Source organism: Vulpes lagopus, chromosome 14 (assembly GCF_018345385.1).
Source record: "Vulpes lagopus strain Blue_001 chromosome 14, ASM1834538v1, whole genome shotgun sequence".
Taxonomy (NCBI): Eukaryota; Metazoa; Chordata; class Mammalia; order Carnivora; family Canidae; genus Vulpes; species Vulpes lagopus.
In genome coordinates, this window is record NC_054837.1 from 20,614,629 (window position 1) to 20,640,474 (window position 25,846).

Here is a 25,846-nt window from a genome sequence, read left to right on the forward strand (position 1 = left end):
TGGAGAAACGCATCACAAGACAAGGTCTGGTAGGACACCAGCTCTGTAAAAGACAAACTGCCGGAGGGTATTTAAAGGTCATACACAACAAGCTCTGCTTGGCTATCTCTGGATGATGATCGTTGATGGGATTCCCCCAAACTTTTGCTTTTTTTTTTTTTTTTTTTTTTTTTAATGATAGTTACAGAGAGAGAGAGAGGCAGAGACACAGGTAGAGGGAGAAGCAGGCTCCATGCACGGGGAGCCCAACATGGGATTCGATCCCGGGTCTCCATCGCGCCCTGGGCCAAAGGCAGGCGCCAAACCGCTGCACCACCCGGGATCCCTACTTTTGCATTTTGTATTGTCACATTTTAATGTTTCACATACTACTGGGTTTGCCTTTTCCAACATTGCTAAATCACGGTCCTTCAATGCAAAAGAGAATTTTTTTTCAGGAGTGGGGGAATGGGAATAAAAAGCGTGAGAGACTGAGCAGCTTCTGTCAAGGCGGCACTGGCTGCCCAAATGCCAAAATGGGCATTACTTAGGCCCCCTCAGCGATCACCTTTTGCGTCTGCAAGGGCAGAGCACGCACGCCTCAAGCCCCGGCGGCGGCCAGCGGGCGCATCCACGGGCGGCGGGGCCCCGCCTACAGAGGCCTCGGCTGCAGCCAGCTAAGCGCGGCCGGGAGGCGGGGCAGCTGGTTAAAGCAGTCGGGCCGCGGCCGGGCCGGCGCTTCCTCTCCGGCCTCACGTCCGGGGGTCAAGGAGTCCCCTCCCCTGACACCTCAGGGCCTCGGAACGGCGCCCCGACGGCTCGCAGCACCGGCTCAGCCCGCCGCACTGCGGCTGGGGCACAGGAGCAGAGGCCACCCAATGGGCGCCGGCGTCTCACACGCCCCAGGCTGCCTGTCACGCCCGCTGCCATTGGCTGGCGGCGCACCGCGGAACTCGTCGCGCAGCCCGGTTGCCATGGACGCCCGGCCGCCACCCCCGCGGTCCTGCGAACGCAGCCCGCCCCCCACGCTGGAGACCACGGCGGCCTCGGCCTCGGGAGCAGCTGGGCGTCTCCCGGCAGGTGGCGCCACAGAAGCCCGGAGAGCCCGGGAGGTGGTGACGGAGACCTCCGGGCGCAGGGGCGTGGCTGGGCTCGCAGGGGGTCCCCTTCCTTCCGGAAACCCCCGAAGCGGGGCGGTCTTGGCGACCTCCGTTTCCCAGCCTCGGACTGTACCCCAGAGAAAGGCTGCTCACCGGGGAATCTCGGTGCTTAATTCATGGGAAACCCTGGACCAGGAGAGCTAAGCCGCAGAGGCCGCTGATCGATCGATTAATCGTAATTTAAAAAAGTAATGTCTCAAAGGGCTAGTAGAATTCCTTATATATATATATATTTTTTTTTTTTTTGAAGAATTCCTTATTTAAATGAAACCGCTAGTAACTGCCTTTTTGTTTTTGTGAGGCAGACTGCTAGCCCCAGATATTTTTGGTGAGGGCCCTGTACCTGCAAGGATATAAAATTTTTACTTAAGTTCTCTGGAACTCACTACTGTGTCAGATAAAAACACCTTAAGGTTTTTGCAGCCCAGGGACAGAGGGAAGTTATTTTTAAGGGTTCTCACTACTGACTGCACACTGGAATCAGGGAGTGGGGTAGGGGGACACTTTTTATTTTTATTTTTTTAAAGATTTTTATTTATTTATGCATGAGACACACACAGAGGCAGAGACAGAGACACAGGTAGAGGGAGAAGCAGGATCCATGCAGGGAGCCCGACGTGGGACTTGATCCCAGGTCTCCAGGATTACACCTTAGGCTGAAGGCAGCACTAAACCGCTAAGCCACCTGGGCTGCCCAGGGGGACACTTTTTAAAAGTAGCCCCAAAACTAGGAGATTCAGATTGAATTGTTCTGGAGAGGGCCCTGGCATCTAGGGCATTCCCCCAGATGATTCTAAAGTGCAGTCAGGATGGAGAATCAGAGATGATGGCTATGAAAGCATCTTGTAAAACTCATAAGGTACCTACACAAAGATCCCACATTTAAGTGATTCTTTAGGACTGCGGTCTCAATTCTTTATACCACCAGTTTAATTTCTAAGGGACAGAGTAAGAGCTCTCCTCCTGGAGTGATCTAACGCCCTCCCTCAGGGCCAGCCTTATGTAGGGTCCACGAAGGACAGGGCCTCACTGCAGAATCCTCCCTGGGTACCCGGGCAGGCGAATCTGCTCATCAGCTGGGTCAGACGCCAGGAGGTTCACTGGGCCTCCTCTGGCAGAAGGTGACAGCATGCATTTCAAGGTTTCATGGAGACTTGCTGGTTTACATGTCAGAGCTAGGTTCCACTTATTTTAAGGGAAGGGACTAGACAACTTGTTTCTTCTCTCCTGCACGCTGGTACTTCTCTGGTTGTATCTCCCACCTCCCATGCTGATGGCAGATTATGGTCAGAGCTTGATGTTCAGCTCTTTTATGCTTGTCCAGCCAAGAGAAGGGGACTAGCCATTCTCTACTTCTAACTTCATTCTTTTTATTCCCAACAGGCTTCCACAATTAGCACCTTAATTTTATTATCTTATTCCCTAATTGTATGACACAATTTCACCCTTTGTTATTCATGAAAGTATGCTCCCACTCCAAAATATTATACTGCTATTCACGTATTTGCTACTGAATCAAATATTCACCAGGAATCCAGGGGCAGAGACACACAGGTTTGTGAACCTCAGAGTATACTTCCTAAATGAACTGGAAATTGTCAGCCAGCCTCACAGAAGGTCCTGGCCAGACTGGAAAAGGGACCCAAAGGTAATGCAGATGATGAAATGATTAGAGAGAACAGAAGGGAGCAGACAAGTATGTGTGCAGGTGAGGAGGGGGAAGGAGTGAGGAATTTTTAAAGTCAGAAATTAAAATGTGTCATATTACTTTTTAAGAAGGTATATAGTATCTATTTACAATTTGTTTCAAGTGGGCTTTTAGTTTGCTCACAAGCAGCCTGTGTGGTAAGAGGAAAGGATGTGGGGACTGGGTTAAGAGACCTGAGAGGTGGAGGCCAGTGATCACCACTAGCTGTGGAATGGGGGAAAGTACCTCAGTTTCCTCATCTGTAAAAATTGGGATTAAAAATTTTTTACTTCTTGCTGTGGATGGAAGGATTAAAAGATGAAATGTTTTGTCAGCAGTGAAGTGACACAGACGTTATAAATGTGTTGCAAAGTGCAATGAGCAGACACATTTGCAGTACGTTTTATCTCCTCACAGTGAAGAGGGTAGATTGGATGCATGATAAAGAAATAATTTAGAGGGGGATGGGGAATATGGAAGTATATTTTTGCCTACGCATGTCCAAATTTTTTTTTAATGTGAGAGAATGCATTTCTTCTCTGAAGAAAACCCAAAACATTAAGATATGACCCAGTTTGTTGGGAATATAAGGTGATAGAGAAAAACTGCTGAATGACTCTCTGAGGATGCATCAAACCCAGAATGCAGGAAAATTCTAGAAGATGAATGATCAGTTTCTTCAATAAATAAATGCAGTATGAAAAAAAGATGGAGGGGGATTTACATACATATCAACTAAATGGGGTATGTGGATTTTGGAGTCTGATTCTAATCAATCATAAAAACACATTTATGGACCAGTTGGTTACTAGATGATATTAAGAAATTAGTGTAAGTTTTTTCAAGTGTGACCACTGTATTTTGCTTGCGTGTTTTCCAGAAAGAGTCTTTTTCTAGTAGAATCTATACCAGATGAGATGAGGAGGTATCTTATGATTTGCTTCCATACAATCCAGTGGGGAGGGAGACAAAGCAGGTGGGGATACAGATGAAACAGTAGGCCATATGCTGATTAGGGATAGAACTAAAACACAGGTAGGTAGGGATTAATCTTATTTTTTTTCTACTTTTGTGTATGCTTGAATATGCCCATAATAAAAATAACAACTCCCCTAAAAAACACTAAAAATAAAGAGGTTGAGGTTGATCTATATAATGAAATTGAAAAGCTAAGATACAAAGCTATATGTACAAGATACGTCCTATTGATACTTAAAAAAAAGCTGAAACTATTGCATGCACACCTGCACATGCATAGGAAAAAGATCTGCAAGAGACACACACGACTTTCCACAGTAGTATCTGTATGGGGAGAAGAATGAGACTGGGGGTGAGGGTGGGTATGGGTAGCAGGGAAACCCTTTTACTTTTGTCTTCTTCTGTATAATCTTACTTTTAAAACTGAGCATATACTCCTGTTGCTTGTGATTAAAGTAAAATTTAGCAAGCTATGCCCACTCACTTTGCAATGGCCTCATCGCGGTCCCGGATGGCCTTCTGAAGCTGCTCCTTTGGCTCCTGGTCCTCAGATGTCACTCTGAGTCGGTCTCTCTCCTCCTTCAGTGCAGTCATCTCCACACTCAGCAGTGTTACCTGACAGGGGACCACAGGGATGAATGTGGGGATACCACTGCTGCTAGCCTGGGGTGTTGCTCTCAAAGAGGCAGAAAGAAACAAGCAGCTCCAGATGGGTGCTTGTAGCTTCCTGGGGCCCCTGGCTCTGAAAGACATCCACCTCTTCTGGAGAAAAGATGCCACATGCTGGGCGGGAACCCACTGGCCAGGGGCTGGGTAGGGGTGAGGGTAGGGGATGAAAGTCAGCCCTGGACAGCAGCCACGGGGGCTGGTCCCCCTTGTATGTGGCACGCCACACCACCGCTTCCACTTCAAGGCATTCCCAGGGAGCTAATGAAGACCCCACATGCATCAGGGCTCTGAAACACACATTTAAGGGTAGGGACTCAAGTTTTGTTTCCAGCCATCTTCCACTCAACCTGGAACACTGCTATCCACAGGGCCCTGGCTGGGACCTGGCTCCCATTTCTGTAGCAGTACGTGATGCAACCTGTAATTCAGCTTCCCTGGTCAAAGCCATATGAAATTTAGACACCTATGAGATATCATCTTTCACTTTTCTGTGGTCCATGCCTTGTGAGTGGTCCCACAGCCCATTCATTGGGAGTCATCCTTTGGTGGTAAGGTGCCCTTCCTAGTGGCTCCCTCAGTGACCACAACTTACCCTCTGTACACCTAAAGTTCTGCAATGGCAGGAAGCATGCTCTATTCATCTGTGCATCTCAGAGCCTGACTGTATAATGCTTAATCCCCAAACGCTTGTGCAGTAGACAGTGGTCTTCTTTTGGCCAGTCATCATCCCAAATCCTTTCCTATTTGGAGGACATTCTTGGTTGCAGGAATTTTGGTGGGAGATAGGGGATGCTCTCCCACTAAGGAAGGCAAAAGGGGAGAGTCCTGTCCTTTCCTAGGCACACAGGCATGGACAGGTAACCTAGATGTGCCAGTCACACACCCCTACCTGGGACTGATATTCTTGAGGATTCAGCAAAACAGGCCAGGGGGAAATTATTACAGTGACAGCATATTGTTTCTGTGGCCCCCACTTCCTATGGCTCCTTCCTGTTTTAGAGTTCAGTTCCCCAGCCTTCCTATTGATTCTGTCAGGTATCAGATTTAATTTCAATATAGTCTCTGTCTTAAGTTAAGCAGAGAGAGTTTTTGTTTGTAACCAGAAACCCGGCTTGGTAGAACTTACAGTAAATATTTGAATGAATGGAAGGGTGGGAGCTCTCAGTCAATAGGCTCAGACTGGGAGTCAGACTGGCTCTGCCCTCTTGTTAAATATTACACATACTTGGACATTTTTCCAAGAGAGGATTCATCTATACCGGTCCAGCCCTCCCACAAGGAGACAGACACCACCTTTCAGTGTACTCCCCCCCACCCCCTTCTCAAGTCCCAGGCTTAAACATCTTCAGATGGATTGAAATGGTACAAAAACCCCAGGAACAAGGCTGAAGATCGAGCTTCCCTGAAGATGCTTTGGACTCCCTGGACTGAGATGGCAGAGTTGCCAGCTCCTGGGGAAGAGGCGCTCGGGAAGAAATCAGGGGACACTCAGCAATGAAGAGGTGTAGAGGACAGTATGTTGTTACTGTGGGCCATGGATTTTGGCGCCTCGTAGGAAACATTACGTGCCTCCTGGGACTGATATTCTTTGTATCTTAGAACACTTAGGTGCCTTGTAGGAAACATTAGGACCCAGTGCTCTGTGCTTTCATGGTGGCGACAGCTGCAGTAAGCAGGGCTACAAGCTACAGGAACAGCATGCTGGGGTGCCTGCAGAGGCCACAGGGTGGAGCTGGTCCTGAGGCAAGCAGGCAGCAGGTGAGAAACCCAGCCTCACCCTACTTACTAGTAGGTTCTGGAGCCTGGTAGGCCAGAAACTCAAGACTCAGGAAGTATCAGAAAGCCAGACCTCCTCCAACCAAGTAAGCCCTAATGTGACGTTGGGCTGGCTATGCTCCAGACAAGGGTTTTGCCAGCTGAGTAAGCCACAGAGAAAACTACATGCAATAGAGGAAATGCCGACATTTAATATGCTCCCGAAAAAACTCAATAAGAATTTTGTGCTTTAGTTTGGAAAATGTGGTCAAGGTAGAGACCATCAGCTATCTGCCTTAGAAGTAACAGGGAACTTACCTTCTTTGCGCTGCACAAACTTTTCATAAAAAGCAGGAATCAAAATAACTAGTTTCCACCATCAAGTTGTTGTGAGGATCAAACGAGGCAGATGACTTGAAGGACTTAGCTCAATGCCTGGCACCTGGTGGCAAGCTCTACTCCTCTCTTTTCTCTGCACCTGTGCGGACCTACTGATGGCTATCATGAGGACTGACCTGGCTTGTTTATACAGGGACTTAGGTTGCAGCCACCCCTAAATCCACTTTTCCTACACAAAGTAGGTGTTCTTGAGAATGAATAGGATCTAAGAAAACATGCTGAAGTCCTATATCTAGGGCTTTATCTGCCCTTTTGTTTGGTAATTATTTTTGTGCCTACTTGGTAAGGCCTGTGCCAGATGCTATAGGAAAAGGCAAAGAGAAGCCAGACCTCGAGCCTGTCCTCATGGGGGGGGCGCGGTCTAAGTGTTAACTGAGAAGATGAGATGTGAGTGAGGATAGTAACCATGACCCAGCAGGGCCAGGGGCTCCAGGAGGAAGGGGATCAAGAGTTGGAAGGAGGAAGTGAAACCTGAAGGATGAGTAGGGCTGATATGTGCAGGTGGCCAGGGAAAGTCTTCTGGGTAGAGGCGAAGGGCTGGAGAAAAGGCCCAGATGTGGGGAAGCACAGGGTGTGTGTGTCATGCCCTTTCATAGCCAAGGAGGGGAGATGCAACCCTTTCAGTTGGTGAAAGCCAAGGAGGGGAGATGCAAACAATAAGGAAGAAGGCTACATGGCCAGTATGCAGTCAGACTGTGGGGCCATGGGAGCTGGTGGCTTCCCACCACTTCCTGATAGGAAGTCAGTCCAGAATTTGTAAGAGAGCTCAAGTTGTGCTTCATGAAGATCAACCCAAATCATGTGGAGGGTAAGTGGGTGGGGGACGTGATGACCAAAGCCATGGTGTGACAGAATGAAGGTCTGAAGTAGGGCAGTGGCTAAGATGCAAGGAAAAAGAATACAGTGAGTTTCACACAGGAGGGGTCACCAAGAGGTCATCAGCCAAGGCCTTCCATGTCCCCAGTACATGCTCCACTGTGTTTTCATGCTCCTCTGGAATAAGTGGCTAGTGCTCCAGTCAAGCCCTATCAAGGAGCCCAACACAGGGCTGGGACTGTTTTTTAAGACTGGTTGATTTGAAAAAGAGAGAGAGAGAGAGAAAGAGCCAGCATATGCGCAGCAGCAGGGGGGTGGGGGGAGAGAATCTCAAGCTGACTCCCTGCTGAGCAAAGAGCCCGATGTAGGGCTCGATTTCAGGACCCTGAGATAATGACCTGAGCCAAAAATCAAGAGTCAGCCACTTAATCAACTGAACCACCCAGGAGTCCCAGGCCTGGGACTGTTTCTCACTGCACCTCCCACAGCCTGGCTTGCTGGCTTGGGAACTGGTGGAGAGGCTCCATAGATAACTGGTTTTCCGATTGCTCTGAACATCCTCCTTGCCTCCCAGCTGTTGCTCCAGATCCCAGTAAACCCTGATCAGGAGGGAACAGGAGCCTGCAAAGCTGTGGAGAATGCAGAGAGGGGGTAGGGAGCTCTCCATGGCACAAGGGTGTGGGGTAGTCTTCAGGTCTAGTTACAGATTCTTGTCTCAAAAATAATTATCAGTTAAAATTAAACCTGAGTGCTCTTTTATTTAAAAATCTGGATAGGGCAGCCCAGGTGGCTCAGCGGTTTAGCGCCACCTTTGGCTCAGGGTGTGATCCTGGAGACCCGGTGTCGAGTCCTGCATCGGGCTCCCTGCATGGAGCCTGCTTCTCGCTGTGCCTGTGTCTCTGCCTCTCTCTCTCTGTCTCTCTCATGAATAAATAAATAAAATCTTTTTAAAAAATAAAATAAAATAAAAATCTGGATAGGTTTCTGAGGGTCTGGTCACTTCACCTTCTAGGTCCCCCACCTTTTACTTCTGGCTCTGTTTCCAGGAGAAAAAATAACACTCTTGGGTAGGAAAGCAGTGGACTTGGAGGCTGGATAATCCCTTGGATGAGGTTTCCTCTTAGTCTGGGAGCTGTCTGCTGGGACTTTGGTTTCACATAAACTTGTCTGGACTCTGTCCACCTCATCCCCAGCCCCACCAGGGTACAGAGCTGGTGTGAGCCCCCTCCTCACAATTCTAGAAGCTGGGGAGCACAGGGCGTAGTCAAGCCACTCCTGAGCATCTCAGGGTCTAGGGCAGTGGAGGGCAGTGCTCAGGAGCTGCTGCACTAATTGCACAAGGAGTGCTGTGCCCGCTCTGACAGCCACCACGTCTCCACTGGCATTCTGCGATTCAATCTGCATCCTAACCCCTGCCCTGGGAGGTCAGTGTGTTCCTGTCACGGGATGCTTTTGGATGGATGGAGTTTGGCTGAGAGAGCTGTTGCTTTGACAAAGCTTCTGGGCAGAGAGGACCTGCTGAAGAGGCACAGCCCTATCCCCCATGGGACTGAGCATAACTATCTGCCTGATGAGCTACTGGAGGGGGAATCCACAGGAACTGGCAGAAACCACTTATCAGTTGAACTTTTAAGGAGCATCCCCTGGTGGAGAAAGGCTCCAAAAGAGCTGGGTCCAGGCCCTCAGCAACCTGTGCCTTGCTCGTGTTTCTGAGTAACGACCCTGCTATTTCTAGTTCTGCTACTCTGAGAAGCAAAGAAACAAACCAGCCGACCTCAAGGAGCTGATAAGCAGAAGCACCCCCACAAAAATTTAAATAGGATTTAAAGTAAATAACACTTTTATTAACCCAAAGAACTTTTAGAACCACTTTGTCCAGTTTTTATTCTTACAGTTTGAAGACCTGTGCTAAGTCCGGCCGAACGACCGCCTGAAGGACTTAGGTTTTAGGCATGATAATGCCATTCTTTGGGGCTTGGCCAGAGACCAGCGACAGCTCTCAACATCTCTCCTCACTATCTGGTCACTCCCAGCAAGATTATAGCAACAGCTGCGGGAAGGCCTCCCAGAATCTTACAAGAGAATTATATTAGGATGTCCAACGACTATGACTCCCAAAAGGAGTTTATTTCTCTAAGGTCCTTTAAATTTAAGAAATACTGACTGAAGCAAAAGCCAGGCTGCACTTCCCTCTCTCAGCACTCTAGTGCAGCAGGAAGGGATGACCAGCTTTGGTTGAAGAAGAAAGGGGGCAGGCTGGGTGGGGGCACGGTTTAAAACGCTACCTGTCTGGTGTTCCCCACAAGTGGGACAGAATACCACACATTACCCTTGTCAAGAGGAAAAGCCTTATCCATCTCCTTGGATAGAATTTAAAAGCTCCTTCCTAGGTGGGGGTGCTCCTAAGCCCTTTAGAACTTCTCAGATTGGAATACAGATGCCCTTCTCCCAGATTCTCGAGAAAGATGAAATCATGATCAAACAGGAATGGAACAGCAAGACCAGCAGTAAGTGCTTCTAACGCTTAAAAACAGGCTGGCAGAGGTGATGGCATTAGAGAGAGAACAGGCCTGTAAAGATCAATTACTTCTTGGTTTGCAAACTTCCCTGCTTAGAAGCTGCTGGAAAAACAACCATGAATATCCTGAGAGCTACAGCACTTTAAACTGCCAGAATCCGCCAGATAATTTGGGCTCTGTGGAAGGCAGTATGTCACTGGAGGAAATGGAAGGTCAGCTATTCTTATCTCTAACAATTTTACTTTGGGCTAAACCAGAGGGCTGGCTTCTTCTCTTGAAGACTCCCAGCTCACCTCAACATCAGGTCACCGTCCTCTGAGGATTCATCAGAGGAGAGCCACTTCTCAAATAGATGTGAGAGAGGGAAACTCATGAGGGGCCCAGAGAGCCTGGAGGTGCTCACCTGACTGTGCAGTTGCTGCAGCTCCTCTAGGCTTTGCCTCAGTTTACCCCTCTCTCCCTCCATGAGTTCCCTGAGGGCTCTCGAGTCCTCACTGGTCTGCCTTATCTGTTCTTCTAAGGAGTCATCATCAATTCTCCGGGAGCTCTGACAGCAAAAGAGAAAGCCACCAAACCAGAGAGATGGTGCAAGTGGGGGTGGGTGTGGTGAGACAATTAGTGGGAGAGAGAGAGAGGGGAGGTACAGGGAGGAGGCAGAGATGGGTGGGTGTGGAGGAAAGCAGGAGAGAGGAGATGGGGTGGGAAGGTGGAGGGAAAGAAAGAGGAGAGACACAGGAGGGAAGAAAGAAAGGGTTAGAGGAGAGAGACTCTCTTGCCCAATTTTGATCTGCAAACATTAGCTAGACACTTATTTTTGTTTCAGGCTTCAGGGGAGGGAAGTCACATGAAGAGCACATCTCACTCCGACTTCTCCCTTGCCCCACAATGACCCGGCCTCCACACCCACAGCACATTCCACAAATCCACATGGCATGTTCAGGTAAAGACAACCACCCTTTCACAGGATTTCATCTGATAGGGGCAGAAAGACATTAACTATTCTGTAGAAGGGTGGGCCCTGCAGAGAAACAACTGCCTGAGAGCTGGGGGTGTGAATGCAGAGTAAGTACGGCAGAAATCTGTCACGAAGCTGGAAGAAACGCCAGCCTGCCCAGGAGGCCCACAGGAACTTTCCTCTCCTTAAGAGGAGCCGCACCTGGAATTCTAAAAGGCCATTGTTGATCTTCTCAACTTTCTGTGCTCCCCTATATCTTTTGAGAAGTTTCAGATCTTTTAAGTTTGCCTATTCACAGCTAACTCCACCATTAGGACCAATGAAAAGAAATTTGCAGTTTGCAGCTGGATCCAAATTCCTCTACTCAAAGCTTCTAAGGAAAGCCCTTGAACTCCAGGCCACTATGGCCTGGACTTAACCACATGGAGAAGGGGCTCCACACACACGCCAGTGTCTTCAGGAAGATGACCAAGGAACTTCCATTCCCTGACACTCTGCCCCATCACCAGTGTTCAGTGCTCTCAGGCAGTAAGGGCTCAGACAAGAAATTCTTGCAGATTTTGTAAGGTTCTGCTTCCAGGGTTAACCTCATCCCCCGCACTTGCCTGCAGCCTCCAACCAGCCAGGTCGTGTAGGGTGAGGGGCTTCTCGGCCCAGCCACTTACCGTGGGCTCCATGCCATCCACGATGCTCTGTATCAGCCTCTTGAGCTCACTCAGGGCAGTGCGCAAGCTGCCGGCTGGCACATCCTTGGCAGACGAGGTTTCGGAAGACTCATCCATCGAGGAGTCCGTGGAGACGGCCGAGTCGGCACTGTCATTCCCTCGGAGGTGGGAGCAGAGATAGCGAACCTGGCAGTAGGCCTCCCAGAGCTGCAGTCTTAGCTGCTCCACAAAGAATCGTTCCTGATTACAGACTCTACAGAAGACTGCTGGCTGCTCATAATTTTCTAGTGTAGGAACCTAGCATACTGGCACCCAAGAGACTAGTTGCAAGAAAAGGAGTTTTTCTTTTTTAAATCCTCTGTCCCAAGAAATACTGATACTTATTCTGAGCCCAGTACATCTATCCAGACTCCCAATTATTAACACCCCGGCCCTCTACTCCCCTATCATTTGTCATAAAAGCCCTTCTTTATATCGTTGGTTCCTTTGCTAGAAGTCATGATTATGGAAGTGAGTGGTTAGGAGTAGCATGAAAAAATAGCCAACTGAATGGATCATGAATGTTCTAGAACCCAGTTAGTAGGAGGTAGGAGGCTGAGGATTAGCCAAAAAGCATTTCCTAAGAGGCGTTGGGGCAACAGTGAGCCTGGGACATGTTTTGGTCAGGGCTTGCTTCCTAATGCCTCTAGCCAGCAGGCCAAGGCTTAGGCAGGTATAGGGCCAGGGCACTGGCTGGGATAAAGTAGAAACAGGAGGCACCAGGTGACGATGCAGACTGGCTCCTGAAGTCTGGGGCCTGCCCCTAGGGGATCCCTGGGCAACCTCTCATGCCAGAGTGACAGGGTATCAGTACCTGCTCCCTCTCTTGCTCCAGCTCCTCAGCCTCCATGCTCTGTTCTATCTCAGACAGGAGGGACGTGCTGGTGGCAGCAGAGCTTTGCAGACTCCTCTCCTCAGCCAGCTCTTCCACTTTCACCTGCAGCTGCCGGTAGGATAGTCGTACCTCCTGAAGCTCCAGCTGGCTTTGATGTAGCTGTCAAAGAGACAACAAATGGTAGTGAGGCTTTCAAAAACAAACAAGAAAACATGACCCTGAATCTGATCATGCTTCTAGGTCCAACCACCAATTTATAGAAAAATACCGAGAGAACGTGCTAGATTACGCTAGGGGTGTGTGTGCGGGCAGTAAACTTCAGATTTGGGAAATTCTACAGGACCAACAGCTCAGCTTCTTCGACATACACATTTTAAGAAAAAAAGAAGGGATAAAGGGAGAATCTATAGATTGAAAGAGACTTAAGAGACACAATAACTGCAATGTGTAGGCTTATTTTAATTTGTATCTTGATTCAAGGAATAAATGTGAAAAACAATTATGACATTCATAATTCAGTTAAAAAATTTGAGCACTGGCTATTTAATATTAAGAATATATTTCAGGGGCACCTGGCTGGCTCAGTTTGTAGAGCATGTGACTCTTGATCTTGGGGTTGTGATTTCGAGCCCCATGTTGGACGTGGAGCCTACTTAGAAAAATAAAAAGTCAGAAAAAAACAGGGAAAATATTGTTTTTATTCCTTAGATATAATAGTCTTGTGGCTATTTTTCTTAAGATTTTATACATTTGTGTGTGTGTGTGTGTGTGTGTGTGTGAGAGAGAGAGAGAGAGAGAGAGAGAACAGCACGGTGGGAGGGCAGAGGGGGAGGGAGAAGCACATTCCCCACTGAGCAAGGAGCTCAACATGGGGCTCGATCCTAGGACCCCAGGATCACAACCTGAGCTGAAAGCAGAGGCTTAACCGACTGAGCCACCCCAGTGCCCCTCATGGCTATGTTTTTTTTTTTTTAAGTTCTTATCACTTAGAGGTATTCTTTATTTATAGATGAAGTATAAAAATTCTGGGATTTACTTCAGAATAATACAAAAGAGAAACAGGTAGATGTAATGAACTTGGGGCAGGACTGGCTGGGACTCAATGATTTGTAGAGCTGGCAATGGGGTACATGGGGCATCATCACACTATTTTACTTTTGAATTTGTATAAAATTCTCCATACTAAAAAATGAACACACCACATATAAAGGCACACAGAGTAAGGTACAATTCTCACCAGAATAACTAAAATAAATAATAAAATAATGATACCAAGTGTTGATGAGGACGTGGAACACCCGAGAGTCTCACCGCTGTTGAGAGTGAAGATGTACAACCACTCTGGGGTAACTGGCTTTTCTACTGGGTGGAATACGCAGCTATCTCATGGCCCAGAAGTTCATTTGTAGGTGCAGACCCAACACAGATGGCTGTGTATGTGCCCGCAAGATAGAAAGGATGTCTACAGCAGCATTATTCTTAAGAGCCACAAATGGGAAATAATCCAAATGCCAATATAGAATGGAGAGATATAGTCAAACTGGAATACTATACAGCAGTGAAAAATGGAAGAACACACTGCTACTATATGCTATAACATGGATGGATTTCATAGACAACATAATGTCAAGGAAAAGCCACATATAAAACAATATGTAATATAGAATTCATTTATAATATTAAAAAGTTCTCTTTTTAAAAAGATTTATTTATTTATTTGAGAGAGAGAAAGTGAGCAGGAGCAGGGGTAGAGGGCGAAGCAGACTCCCTGCTGAGCAGGGCGCCCAATGTAGGGCTCAGTCCCAGGACCCCAGGATCATGACCTGAGCCAAAGGCAGAAGCTTATTCAACCGAGCCACCCAGGTGTTCCATAAAAAATTCTGAAACTTCATTGAGATAGAAGAGATGAAAGTGGAAGAGAAGTCTGCCTTTGAGAACTACCAGGGTACTGACTGGGAGGCACAAAAGGGAAGTCTGCACGGTGCTGATAATGGGCTTTATCTTGCTCTGGGAGGTGGTTACACAGGGGTATATATTTGTAAAAATTCACTGGGATGTCCACTTAAGATTTGTATGCTTTACTGTATGTATGTTGTATTTTAGTGAAAAAAATTAAGGGGATAAGGGCTGTCTGTAATGAAGTTAGGGGTAGGATTTGGAATAACATCTGGGTAGAAACACCAAGAACTCCCAAACCCATGAGAAAAGTGGTCTCTGCCTACTGTCTGTGTCGTATCTCAGTTTACAGATAAGGCCAGGCCTGGGAGGGGCCTTATGCAGCATGTGTGGCTCAGAGGAGGAGAGGGATGCCAGTGATAGAGGGGACAGCAGTGCAGCCATCGTGACTTACAGGCCTGGGCTCCTTCCTTCTCTCCTGCTACTGCTACTTCACTCCTCTCTGCATGCTCTGTGGCCTCTTTCCTGTGGAGTCCAAACAGGGCCCTGCTACCTGCTAAGATTAGAACTGCTCACTGTTGACTCCACCATGGCTGCTAAACGTTGTACTCTACTAGTGCACTCCATCACTACACTTGCTTTTAACACAACAGATCCTAACTGCAGAATTTTCATCTGCTTGCTAACCATTATGCACATGTCCACATATTACACCTACACAAGAGCAATGTTTCCACTCCCGTATTTGTGGACTGCCCACCCACCCCTTTTTAAGAGATTCTGGGGTGGGGTAGTGGGGGGGGGCAGGAGAAAAGAGTTTCCTGGGATTTAATTTTAACTAATTTATTCTTTTATAACAAAGGATTTCTGGGGTTACCCCTGTTCATTAAAAATAGAGCAGACATGTTACTGCCTGTTCCAGACTACTGGCCAGATCGGCTTGTGGCTCCTGCAGCAATGCAGACACTGAGCAGCAGTGGGTAGCAACTCAGAGCTCTGTCATTCTCATGCATGAGGCAAGCTGCCTTGCAGAGCCTCTAGCCAATACTTTAGGTGCCCTAGGGCCTTGCCTCTGCTGATCAGCATCAGAAAACCGTTGCCTAATGGCACCAGTGATCCGGATGTACCTTAACTAGGAAGAGTCTGGAGCCTGGCTGCTCAGAGAATGAAAATGGAACTGGCAAGCTTGCTCTTTCTACAGAGTTCCCATGGATCAGCAATACCTGCTGGTCAGTGGGAACTCCTCCAGTCCCAGTTTTGAGAAAACTCAGAAAGAAGAAAATAGGGTTTAAAAAAAAAAAAAAAAAAAAGGACATTCCTAGGAAGCATTTGGCATACTAATAAGCAAAATGCTTTACAATTATTTTCTAAGCAACTCCACATACATCTCAGCAGGAGAAGCTCAGCACAGACAAGTACAAGTTCTTATGCACTGGACAAGATTAGTTCAATTACTCATGCACACTAGAGGATGCTTAATTAATTATAACAGTGAGAGAGCAAAAGACCAGAACAGGTCTGCCCTCTCTGGTCAATAACTGATCCACAAGCATATGCAGAAAAACTGAACCAGAGGAGTCTATTGAATATAAGAAATCTCTAAAATAAGAAATATCATATTTTGTATAACAAAGATGACACTAAATGTATTTATATTTGTACAAATAAGAAAGACACCAAATTCCTGTGTTGGTGTAGTACACTAGGCTTAAGCTTACAATGCTCATGCCCCTAGAGTGGGTGGAAGTGGGAGCCCCCTCCCATTTCACACTGAGGGAACTAAGACTATGGTATGATGTTAAGTGTCAAAGCAGTCTATATTGCAGGCTACCTGCTTCCTGGGTCACCCCACAGAGTGGGGGCTATGTTTTCTGCTGATGAAATCCTGGGACAAGGCCCCTGCACATATCTGTAAGATGCCCACGTGGATATGAATCGAGTCATATAGGGCATTTAAGTGGTCCTTAGAGGGACAAAATCCTTTACTGGGTATTAAGAGTTCAGCAAAATGTCCAGTTTTTTAATTTATTGGGTATTCAACAAATAATAATTTTTATACCTATTGTCAGTCTGAAAAATAATTAGAGCTGGAGTTGATTGGTGGTTTAAAAATCCACATTAGATAGTAGAACCCCAACTACATAGTGAACTGGAGAGAGTTAACTAAAGACAGGGGCTACCCTGGTCATGTAGGCCTGATGCCCTGCCTACTCAGCCTTCTTCTTGTCCTTTATCTGAAACAAAGGATTAAAATCATGGAATTATTATATATATTCCAAAGCCACCAGCTCTACCTTCCACAAGTCTGATTTAGACCCCTCAATTACTACCTGAACAAGTTGGCATTTTTATTTCTGTATTCAGTACAGGCCATGTCAGCAACAGAAAGGACTTCCTGGAGGACACTGTTAATTAGCAGCAGCTTAAGGAAAATTTCGTATGAGCTGAAGGAAAAGAATCACAAAAAGGTGGGAAAGATAAGAATTCAGCCCACAAACCCAGATTCTACCAATCAAAGCGTACACTGCCTGACTTGATATAGGATGTGGGGGCACTGACTCTCATCCTTGAAGAACGTAGCCAGAAGACAGTGGATGTGCTGACAGTGAGAATGTAAATGTGGTGTGACCTGGGGCTCCTTCTGCCAGAGAGCATACAACCCACAGTGCTAGCCAGGGACTGGATGGTGCACGCTGGTCCTGCTCTTCCCCATCCTACGGTCCCCAATTCTTGGTTTGATATAAGGACTTCTCATTTGTGAATTCAAGCTAGACTGAAAGGCTCTTTTAGGCAGAGGTCATTTCTCCGTTTTCCTGTATTTCTCTTCCTTCTTCATACTTAACCTCAGAAGAATGCCTGATGGTGTAAGAAATTCTGGTGAGACACTGGCAGCAGCAAGGGATGCACTATATGTTATCATTGAGCACCACGTGTAGCAGGTGGGAGGGCTCTAATTTCAATTCTACCAAGGACTTAACTACAATACTTTGGTAAATGATCCACTTTTTTTCTAAGCCTCAGTTTTAGAATGTATACAAAAGCACCCTGTTCCCTGTAAAGAAGTATACAAATGTTCACCACTATTATCATCATCATCATCAGTATGAGCCAACTCCTTTCCACCTTGAGAATAGCTATGAGGCTTTGGCCAGCATCATTCTCTTTTCAGCATTTATAGAGGCCCTACTGTATGTAAAGTTCTAAGCTGAAGGTACAAAACAAAAAAACAAAAAAACAAAAAACAAAACAAAAAACCATGGAAGGTGTAATACTGCTCATTTGCCCTGAAAGACGTTAATTACTCAGATGGCAGCTTAGCTGATGGTGTCAATAACAAGTGGTGTTAGCTTAAGAGGTTACCTTATCCCACATCCTACAGCTCTCCTCAATGGCTGACCGCTGAGCCCAGTGGGGTCTGCCGTGGCTTGGTCTTTGGGGAGAGATTCATCTGAGGCTTGAGCACACTTGGCTGACCGCCTCCACATGAATGACATTGTTGCAATCTCCCCCACTGGCTGGCATGCTCAGAGGGTACCCAAGGGGGAGCAGTAGCAGTACACTCTTAGCCACTGGCCCCAGGTGCTCCTAGGCCACTATGGCAAAGCTGCCTTTGTAGCAGATGTCACACACTATTTCTGAGGAGGCTAGGAGCGGTTATCTTTTTGTTTAGGGGGTTGTCAAATGTGAGCCTGGGGATTCAGCTGAGGACTAGTGGCAGGTCCCAAATAAGGACAAATATGGCCATGAAGCACTTTCCTTTAGGAAGGAAAAAGAGGCCAATTAGGTTCACAAAGGGGTCAGCCTATGCCTTTTCTAGTAACTGTTAGAAGCAGGATGTAAGTCTTGCTGTGTTCAGCAGGCAGCTTCTTGAATTCTGCTCAGTGCAAGCTAAGTGCATGAGCCTGGGAAAGCAGCCGCAGAGAGCATCGTGAGCCAAGCACAGAAAGTCATAGGCTCCCTCTGAAATCTCTAGCAGATTTCACAAACCCTAGGAGGCAGAATGACACGCCCCATGTTCCAGTCATGTTAACAGCCCAGAAAGAACTCTCAGAAACTGCTCCAGGGGCCATTGGCTCAGAACAAATTGGAAAGATGACCTGTGGGTAGCGATGCGTTTGTTTTCGGCAGAGCCAGACTGGCCTAGTTGGTGAGTGCCCAAGGAGAACAATGACAAGGCCAACAGAGGGGCCTTGCCTTTATCCTGTCCTGACCCCTGATGGGGTGCTGGTCGGGCAGATAAGCCTTTCATCTGGCCCTGGCCCTACAGGACAGCTTCTCTGCCGCAGTACCTGGAGGTCTTTGTCATGGCCTTGTCTCTCCAGAACAAGCACCCGGTCCTGTAGCTCCTCCACGGTCCCCTGCAGCAGGTCGTTCTCCTGTAAGGTGGCACTGAGACGATGCTCAAGCTCCCGTTTCCGATCTGACAGCATCTTGATCTGAAAGGGTGGAGAGTCACAGGGGTGGTGGGCAGTCACACCCAGGCTGAGGAGGAGGAAGAGGCACTAGCCTCAAACATGAAGGCAAGTGTCTGTCCAGGGGCCCCCATCCCTGAAAGAACAGCTGCAAACTCCTGAGCTGAAGAGAAAGCCCCTCCCTTCTAGAAACCTGTCTGGGAAGGGGTGGGAGATGAGCTTTGGGGAAGCTGGAATGTGGGATGCCAGGCAGAGGAAGGGAAGGTCAGTGTTCTGGAAATTCCACAGATAAGACAGCAAAGGGCTCCACCTTGCCTGCCCGTGACTTCACCTCAATCCAATTTATGGGGGAGTGGAACCCAACCCTCCATTCCATTCTTCCTTTTCAGGAAAATGCCTGAGACAACCTCTTGAGCTGCTATCTTGTCATACACTTTGATAGCTCTCTTCTGTACTTTCCCCTACTGCTAACAGGTCTGGATCACCAGGCAGTACAGACCTGGTGCCCCACGTTAATGGGGGAGCCAGCAGGGTACAGAAAACAAAGTAGTGCCTGCATCAGCCTGTGTCCTGGAAGGAACAGGACATGGACATAGTAACTGATTTTACTCAAAGTATCTTTTTGCCTGAGCAAGTAATCTATGAATAGGAGCAATTGCACTCCTTTTATTAAACAGGTTGGTATGTCTGTACACTGCATAGCTATCCAGTCTCAAGAGATATAAATCTTCTTTTAGTAAGGCCTGTCTAGTCTCTTCAATGTCTGTGAGAAAACAAAGGAAAGGAGAAAAGAGATGCCAAGCCTTTTGGCCTCACAGTCTATAGGCTCAGGAGCTGTGCCAGCATTCCACAAAGTCAGTGATGCTTCACCCCAAGAACACTGCCCCACTCAGGGGCTATGGAAGCCTTCCCAAGTCCTGCAGGCAGGTCCCACTGGCTCCTCCTATCAGTTCCCTGCTGGGCTCATCCCTTAACCAGCTTCTTGCTCCCAACATGGCTAAGATGTTCTCCATGCATTCCAGTTTGGCTTGGAGAACAGTCCATTTCTTTCCTGGGGAGATCTGGAAATGCATGTCTAACATGTCTGAAGTTCTCTGAATCCACCTTTCCCTCTGCTTTTTGCCTCTTCTCACTTGCCACACTAGAATTCTGTTCAGAGGGCAGAGATCTTCCCTGGCCACCAATCAATCAGATAGGATGCTGTCCTGGGGAAATGAAGTATGTGGCCTTTGTCCAGAGAGATCAGGTATCTGGCCAAACAAAGAAATACTGTCTCAAGTGTGCACCTGGGTAAGGGACAAAAAGGAATAGAGCTCTTTCTGAATGGGGCCACTATTCCCCACACTGAAGCATGTTACCCACATGAAGAAATTCTTACTCTAGTTGATTTTCATTTAAATACCCTCTGACCTTTATATTTTCCTTCCATGAATAATCTTTGTTTCTCAAGTTCCACTCAGTGAAATAATGAGATAATACAGTTCCAACAGGCAATCCCAGCCCTTTTATAAAAACGTAGAAGTTCAGAGCTCCATGAGGAAACATGCTTAAATAATTTCATAGGTTGGCTTTTTAAAGTAGCAGTGTTACTGGATGAAGCAAGGCATCGGCACTAACTCCACCCTATACACCCTGAGACTTGTGACCAAATCTGCCAATTAACATTCCTGGGAATGACTCTGAGTCACGAGGGTCTTGAAAGAGTAAGCAGAGGGAAGAGGAAAACAGGCAACTCGAAGGAGTCAGACCTTGGTAAAGGCAGTTGAACGGCAAGTCATGCACACAAGTGGTCACAGACAGGCATGCCAAACCCCACCAGAACCAACTACTTACTTCAAGAACCTGCTGCTCAATACCAGTAGTATTTCCAAGGGAAGGGAGAAGGGAAGGGAATGATAGGCAGGAGAAAAGAGAAGATATTGACAGACTTTAGGAAAAACATCTTCAGGTCATTTCCAAAGAAAGGGAGCAGCCATCTGGGTTTCTCTGGGCCTGACTACACCTACTGATTCCTTAACCACAGGGGGTGTGTGCGTTCATTTGGCCCTAGACCATCCCTTCAAGTGTAACTTAGCCAAAGGGTTGCTGTCCAGACAAACTAGCTTAAGGGACCTTAGGATCAGATTAGGTGCAAGCCTCTGGGGGGGAAGAGCCCATTTGGGTTGGTGATAAGACTCCCCTCTCCTCACCTCCCACAACTGGGTTCTCACTGAGTTGGCCCTTAAGTGCTACTTTTTCTTTCCCTCTGGCCCACTGAGGGCCACAGACCCTGACTGCCATGCTCTGGCCTCTCAAACACTCCACATTGAGTGCTTTTCGTGTATTAATTCATCAAATACAACAACCCGATGAAGTAGCTACTTGTGTTATTCTCATTTTATATGTGAGAATATAAGAGATCCCATCAAAGTAGACTGAACTGGACCTAAATGGAACGGAGAAAGGGAAAATTTTCTTTCCCATCTTCTATTTAGGATTGGCAAGAATGTTTTTGGACCAATCAACACATTCAGTAAAAGTAGGTCATTCATGATTTCAACACACTCAGCAGTAACTCTGAGCAACATTATTCTTCCAGACAACAGGCTACCCACTGCAACATGAATCGAATGTTTCTCATTTAGTTTCTACAGATACATCTCTCTTTAGAGAATTTACATATAGCAGGGTTTTGTTTCCCAGTTCAGAAGACTCCTTATCCAAAACATCTAGCACAGTGCCTCCACTGAGAAAAGCACTTCCATCTTCAAGCACTGCCACATGGGAAGGCTCACCTCAGCCTGAAGGCTTTCAAGCCTGATGATGTGCTGGTTGGTTGATGAGTTTTTCTCCCGAAAGTCTTCTCTGAGGGCATGGACTTGCATGGAGAGTTGTCTCTCAACTTCTGATGCCTGCAAGCAGAGGAGACCTTCAGGGTGGATTCAGAGGCTGTGCAAAGGAAGTCTGTTAAGATTTCAGCCTTTTGTTTCCCAAGGATCCCTTTCCAATTTCCTACTCCGTAAAGAGAATAGGATGAAATGTTGGCTTCCCACCCCCAGTTCATGTGTTCCCTAGTGCTCCAACAAGACAAACTCCCATCCCTACTTTCACTATGGATGAGTCTGTCTTGGTAAAGACCACTTTACTAGTCAGAAGAAACAGGCCTAGGAATGGTAAGCTCTCAAATGTTCGATAGCATTATAATTACTCAGTACACAGCAGAACCTCAGCAAACATCTACTAAATTGAGAGAAGGTTTCAGTGTTTTATGTAAGAGGATGACAGATAAACCTACTACCTTAGAAATCCCTTTATTTCTCTCTTAGAAATTTCTGTATTTATATTCTCTCATTCTTTTATTTTCATTTCCTTAGCAGAGCCCAGGTAAATCATCTGTTTACATTTCTTATTTCCATTCAACACGGGCACTATTTGAAGTTCTCTGTCTTGTCTGTTAAGATTTTTTTTTAAGTTTTTATTTTTAAAGAATTTTTCTACATCTAGCTTGGGGCTCAAATTCACAACCCTGGCATCAAGAGTTGCACATTCCCTCAACTGAGCCAGTTAGGCACCAATATCTGTTAAGGTTTTTGCCATTGGGCAGCCTGGGTGGCTCAGCGGTTTAGCGCTGCCTTCAGCCCAGGGCCTGATCCTGGAGACCTGGGATCGAGTCCCACGTCAGGCTCCCTGCATGGAGCCTGTTTCTTGCTCTGCCTGTGTCTCTGCCTCTCTCTCTCTCATGAATAAATAAAATCTTAAAAAAAAAAAAAATATTTTTGCCATTTATTCCTCAAGGATATATTTTGCAATTTTTAATTCTCTGGGGAGTATTGGCTAAGGCAGTTATTTTCCACCCTAATCCATCTAGTCTCTAATGCTCCATCACAGAACATCAAAGACATTTAGTATATCATCACCTTCTCTTGAATACGCAGGAGAGTGTTTTGAAAGAATGCTTCCTTGATAAGATTTGAACTCTCGTCTTTCTCCTGAAGGCCCACCCCAGCTTCCCGTGTGCACTAGCCCTGAATGCTGCCCAGTTGAGAGAAGATAACCACAGGATAGTTTAAGTAACTGCCTCAGTGCTTTTTTGAGGCTAAAAGGGGTCAGTAAGCTTTAAGAGTTCTTGGGAAAGATCACCGTGTTCTGAAATGGTTAGGAAAGTCTTCTGGAGGAGGTGGGATGGTAATAATGTTGATATGGTAGGCTAGCTGTTCAGTGAGGCTCTCGCATTAATAGATACATGTTTGATAGTTTTTTTTTTAAGATTTTATATATTTATTCATGAGACACACACACACACACACACAGAGAGAGAGAGAGAGAGAGAGAGAGAGAGAGAGAGAGGCAGAGACACAGGCGGAGGGAGAAGCAGGCTCCATGCAGGGAGCCCCATGTGGGACTCGATCCTGGATCCTGGGATCACGTCCTGAGCCGAAAACAGACGCTCAACCGCTGAGCCACCCAGGCGTCCCTTTTTTTAACTTAAAAAAAAAGTATTTATTTAGTACATGGGTGGGGGACGACAGAGGGAGAGAGAATCCCCAGGCAAACTCCCTGTCGAGCACAGAACCCATGTGGGGCTCAATCCCATGACTCTGAGATACAACCTGAGTCAAAACCAAGAGTCGGACACTCAATGGACTGAGTCACTTGGGTGCCCCTCCATGGTTGCTTTTATCTTCAAGTGCTATATAAGCAATTGCTCATCGTTGTTTTGGTCCCATAGATTCAACAAATGTTGCTCCCCTGTACAAGAAAGCTTTATAAGAATCTCGGGCTATGGTTCTAATTTTTAAAGTTATAAAACATGCAACAGGGCAGCCCGGGGGGCTCAGCAGTTTAGCGCCACCTTCGGCCCAGGGCCTGATCCTGGAGACCGGGGATTGAGTCCCATGTCAGGCTTCCTGCATGGAGCCTGCTTCTCCCTCTGCCTGTGTCTCTGTCTCTCTCTCTCTGTGTGTGTCTCTCATGAATAAATAAAATCTTAAAAAAAAAAAAACATACACAACAAAATAAAATCACTTCTTTTCCTTATTCTAAATTTAATTTCAGACACCATCAACTTGTTTCAGTTTTTTTTTTTTTTTTAAGATTTTGTTTGTTTGTTTGACAGAGAGGGAGAGAGTGAGCAGGTGCTCACAAGCAGGCAGAGCTGCACACAGAGGAAGAGGGAGAAGCAGGCTCCCTGCCAAACAGAGATCTGGACGTGGGGGGATCATGACTGGAGCCAAAGGCAGATGCCCAACCAAGCCACCCAAGCACCCCTTGTTTCAGTTTTCTTAATCAGTCAGAAACACAATGTTAGTCATCCTTGGCCTAAACTAACATTAGTAATACGTACTGAGTACTCAGTACTGAATAGTGAGCCAAGAACTGTGCTAAAAGCTTTAAATGCATTATCTCAATTGTCATAACCAGAGTAGGGCCTATCACCCTCCCTCAATCTACTAATGAGGGAACAGGTTCAGAGAAATGAAAGAACTTGCCAACTTCTAAGTAACAGCATTAAAATGGTAAACTTTGGGTTTGTCTTATTTCCAAATTCATAATTCAATACAGGCATACCCTGTTTTGCTGCACTTTGCTTTATTGTACTTTGCAAATACTGTTTTTCCAAACTGGCAACCCGCATCCAGCAAGTCTGCCAATGTCATTTTACCAACAGCATTTGCTCACTTCATGTCTCATGTATTGCATTTTGCTAATTCTTGCAGTATTTTAAACTTATTCATAATTATTGTATTTCTTGCGCAGATCTGTGACCTGTGATCTTTGATGTTATTATGGTAATTGTCTTGGGGTGCCACAAAATATGCCCGTATAACGTGGAGAACTTAATCAGTAAACACGGAGTATGTTCTGACTGCTCCACTGCTCTTCTGACAGCCATTCCCCCGTCTCTCCTCAGACCTCCTCATTCCATGAGACACGGCAATGTTGACATTAGGCCAGTTACTAACCCTACAGTGGCCTGTAAATGCTCAAGTAAAAGGAAGAGTTGTACATCTCCTCACTTTAAATCAAAAGCTACGGGGATCCCTGAGTGGCTCAGCGGTTTAGGGCCTGCTTTCGGCTCAGGGTGTGATCCTGGAGTCCCGGGATCAAGTCCCACATCAGGCTCCCTGCATGGAGCCTGCTTCTCCCTCTGCCTGTGTCTCTGCCTCTCTCTCTGTGTCTGTCATGAATAAATAAATAAAATCTTTAAATCCATCCATCAATCAAAAGCTAGAAATGATTCAGCTTAGTGAGGAAAGCACATCAAGAGCTGAAAGAGGCCAAAAGCTAGGCCTCTTGCGCCAACCGTTAACCAAGTGGTGGATGCGAAAGAAGAGATCTTGAAGGGCGTGACAAGTGCTACTCCAGGGAACACACAAATGATAAGGAAAGAAAACAGCCTAACCGCTGATCTGGAGAAAGTGTGAGTGATCTGGAGGGAAGCTCAAACCTGGTGCAACACTACCCTAATCCAAAGCCTAACCCAGAGCAAGGCCCTAACTCCCTTCAGTTCTGTGGAGGCTGAAAGAGGTGAGGAGGCTGCAGAAGAAACATTTGAAGCTAGCAGAGGTTGGCTCATGAGGTTTAAGGAAAGAAACCATCTCCATAACACAGGAGTGCAAGGCGAAGCAGCAGGTGCTCATGGAGTAGCTGCAGCAAGTTCTGCAGAAGATCCAGTTAAGATCATTCATGAAGGTGGCCACTAAACAACTAATCAGATTTCCAGTGTAGATGTAAAAGAGTCCACTACCAGAGGAAGATACCACATAGAACTTTGGTAGCTAGAGAGGAGAAGTCAATGCCTGGCTTCAGAGCTCCAAAGGACAGGCTGACTCTCTTGTGAGCGGCTTATGCGGCTGGTATCTCTGAGTGGAAGCCAGTGGCTCACTTACCATTCTGAAAGTCCCAGGGCCCTAAAGCAGTATGCTAACTCTACTCTGCCTGTGCTCTGTAAATGGAACAACAAAGCCCGGATGTCAGCACATTTATTTACAACAAGACTGCCTGAATATTTCAAGCCAGCTGTTGAGACCTGCTGGTCAGAAAAAAAAAAAAAGAGAGAGAGAGAGAGAGAGATTCCTTTTGGAATCTCGCTGCTCACTGGC

The 25,846-nt window shown here is 46.7% G+C and overlaps 1 protein-coding gene across 5 annotated transcripts in view; it reads right to left on the minus strand.

Annotated features, from left to right (window-relative positions):
* Window positions 1-25,846, minus strand: part of BICDL1 (BICD family like cargo adaptor 1) — a 108,900-nt gene that overhangs the window by 5,162 nt on the left and 77,892 nt on the right. For 2 of the 5 annotated variants that reach the window (XM_041728741.1, XM_041728743.1), the window contains exons 3-9: window positions 21,539-21,655; window positions 20,598-20,609; window positions 18,642-18,788; window positions 12,436-12,615; window positions 11,583-11,801; window positions 10,366-10,509; window positions 4,289-4,419 (exon numbers count right to left, since the gene is read on the minus strand). In XM_041728741.1, the coding sequence (XP_041584675.1) occupies window positions 4,289-4,419; window positions 10,366-10,509; window positions 11,583-11,801; window positions 12,436-12,615; window positions 18,642-18,788; window positions 20,598-20,609; window positions 21,539-21,655 (950 nt within the window). The remainder of the gene's footprint in view (window positions 1-4,288; window positions 4,420-10,365; window positions 10,510-11,582; window positions 11,802-12,435; window positions 12,616-18,641; window positions 18,789-20,597; window positions 20,610-21,538; window positions 21,656-25,846) is intronic. The other 3 variants (XM_041728742.1, XM_041728744.1, XM_041728745.1) reach the window with 3 other exon arrangements.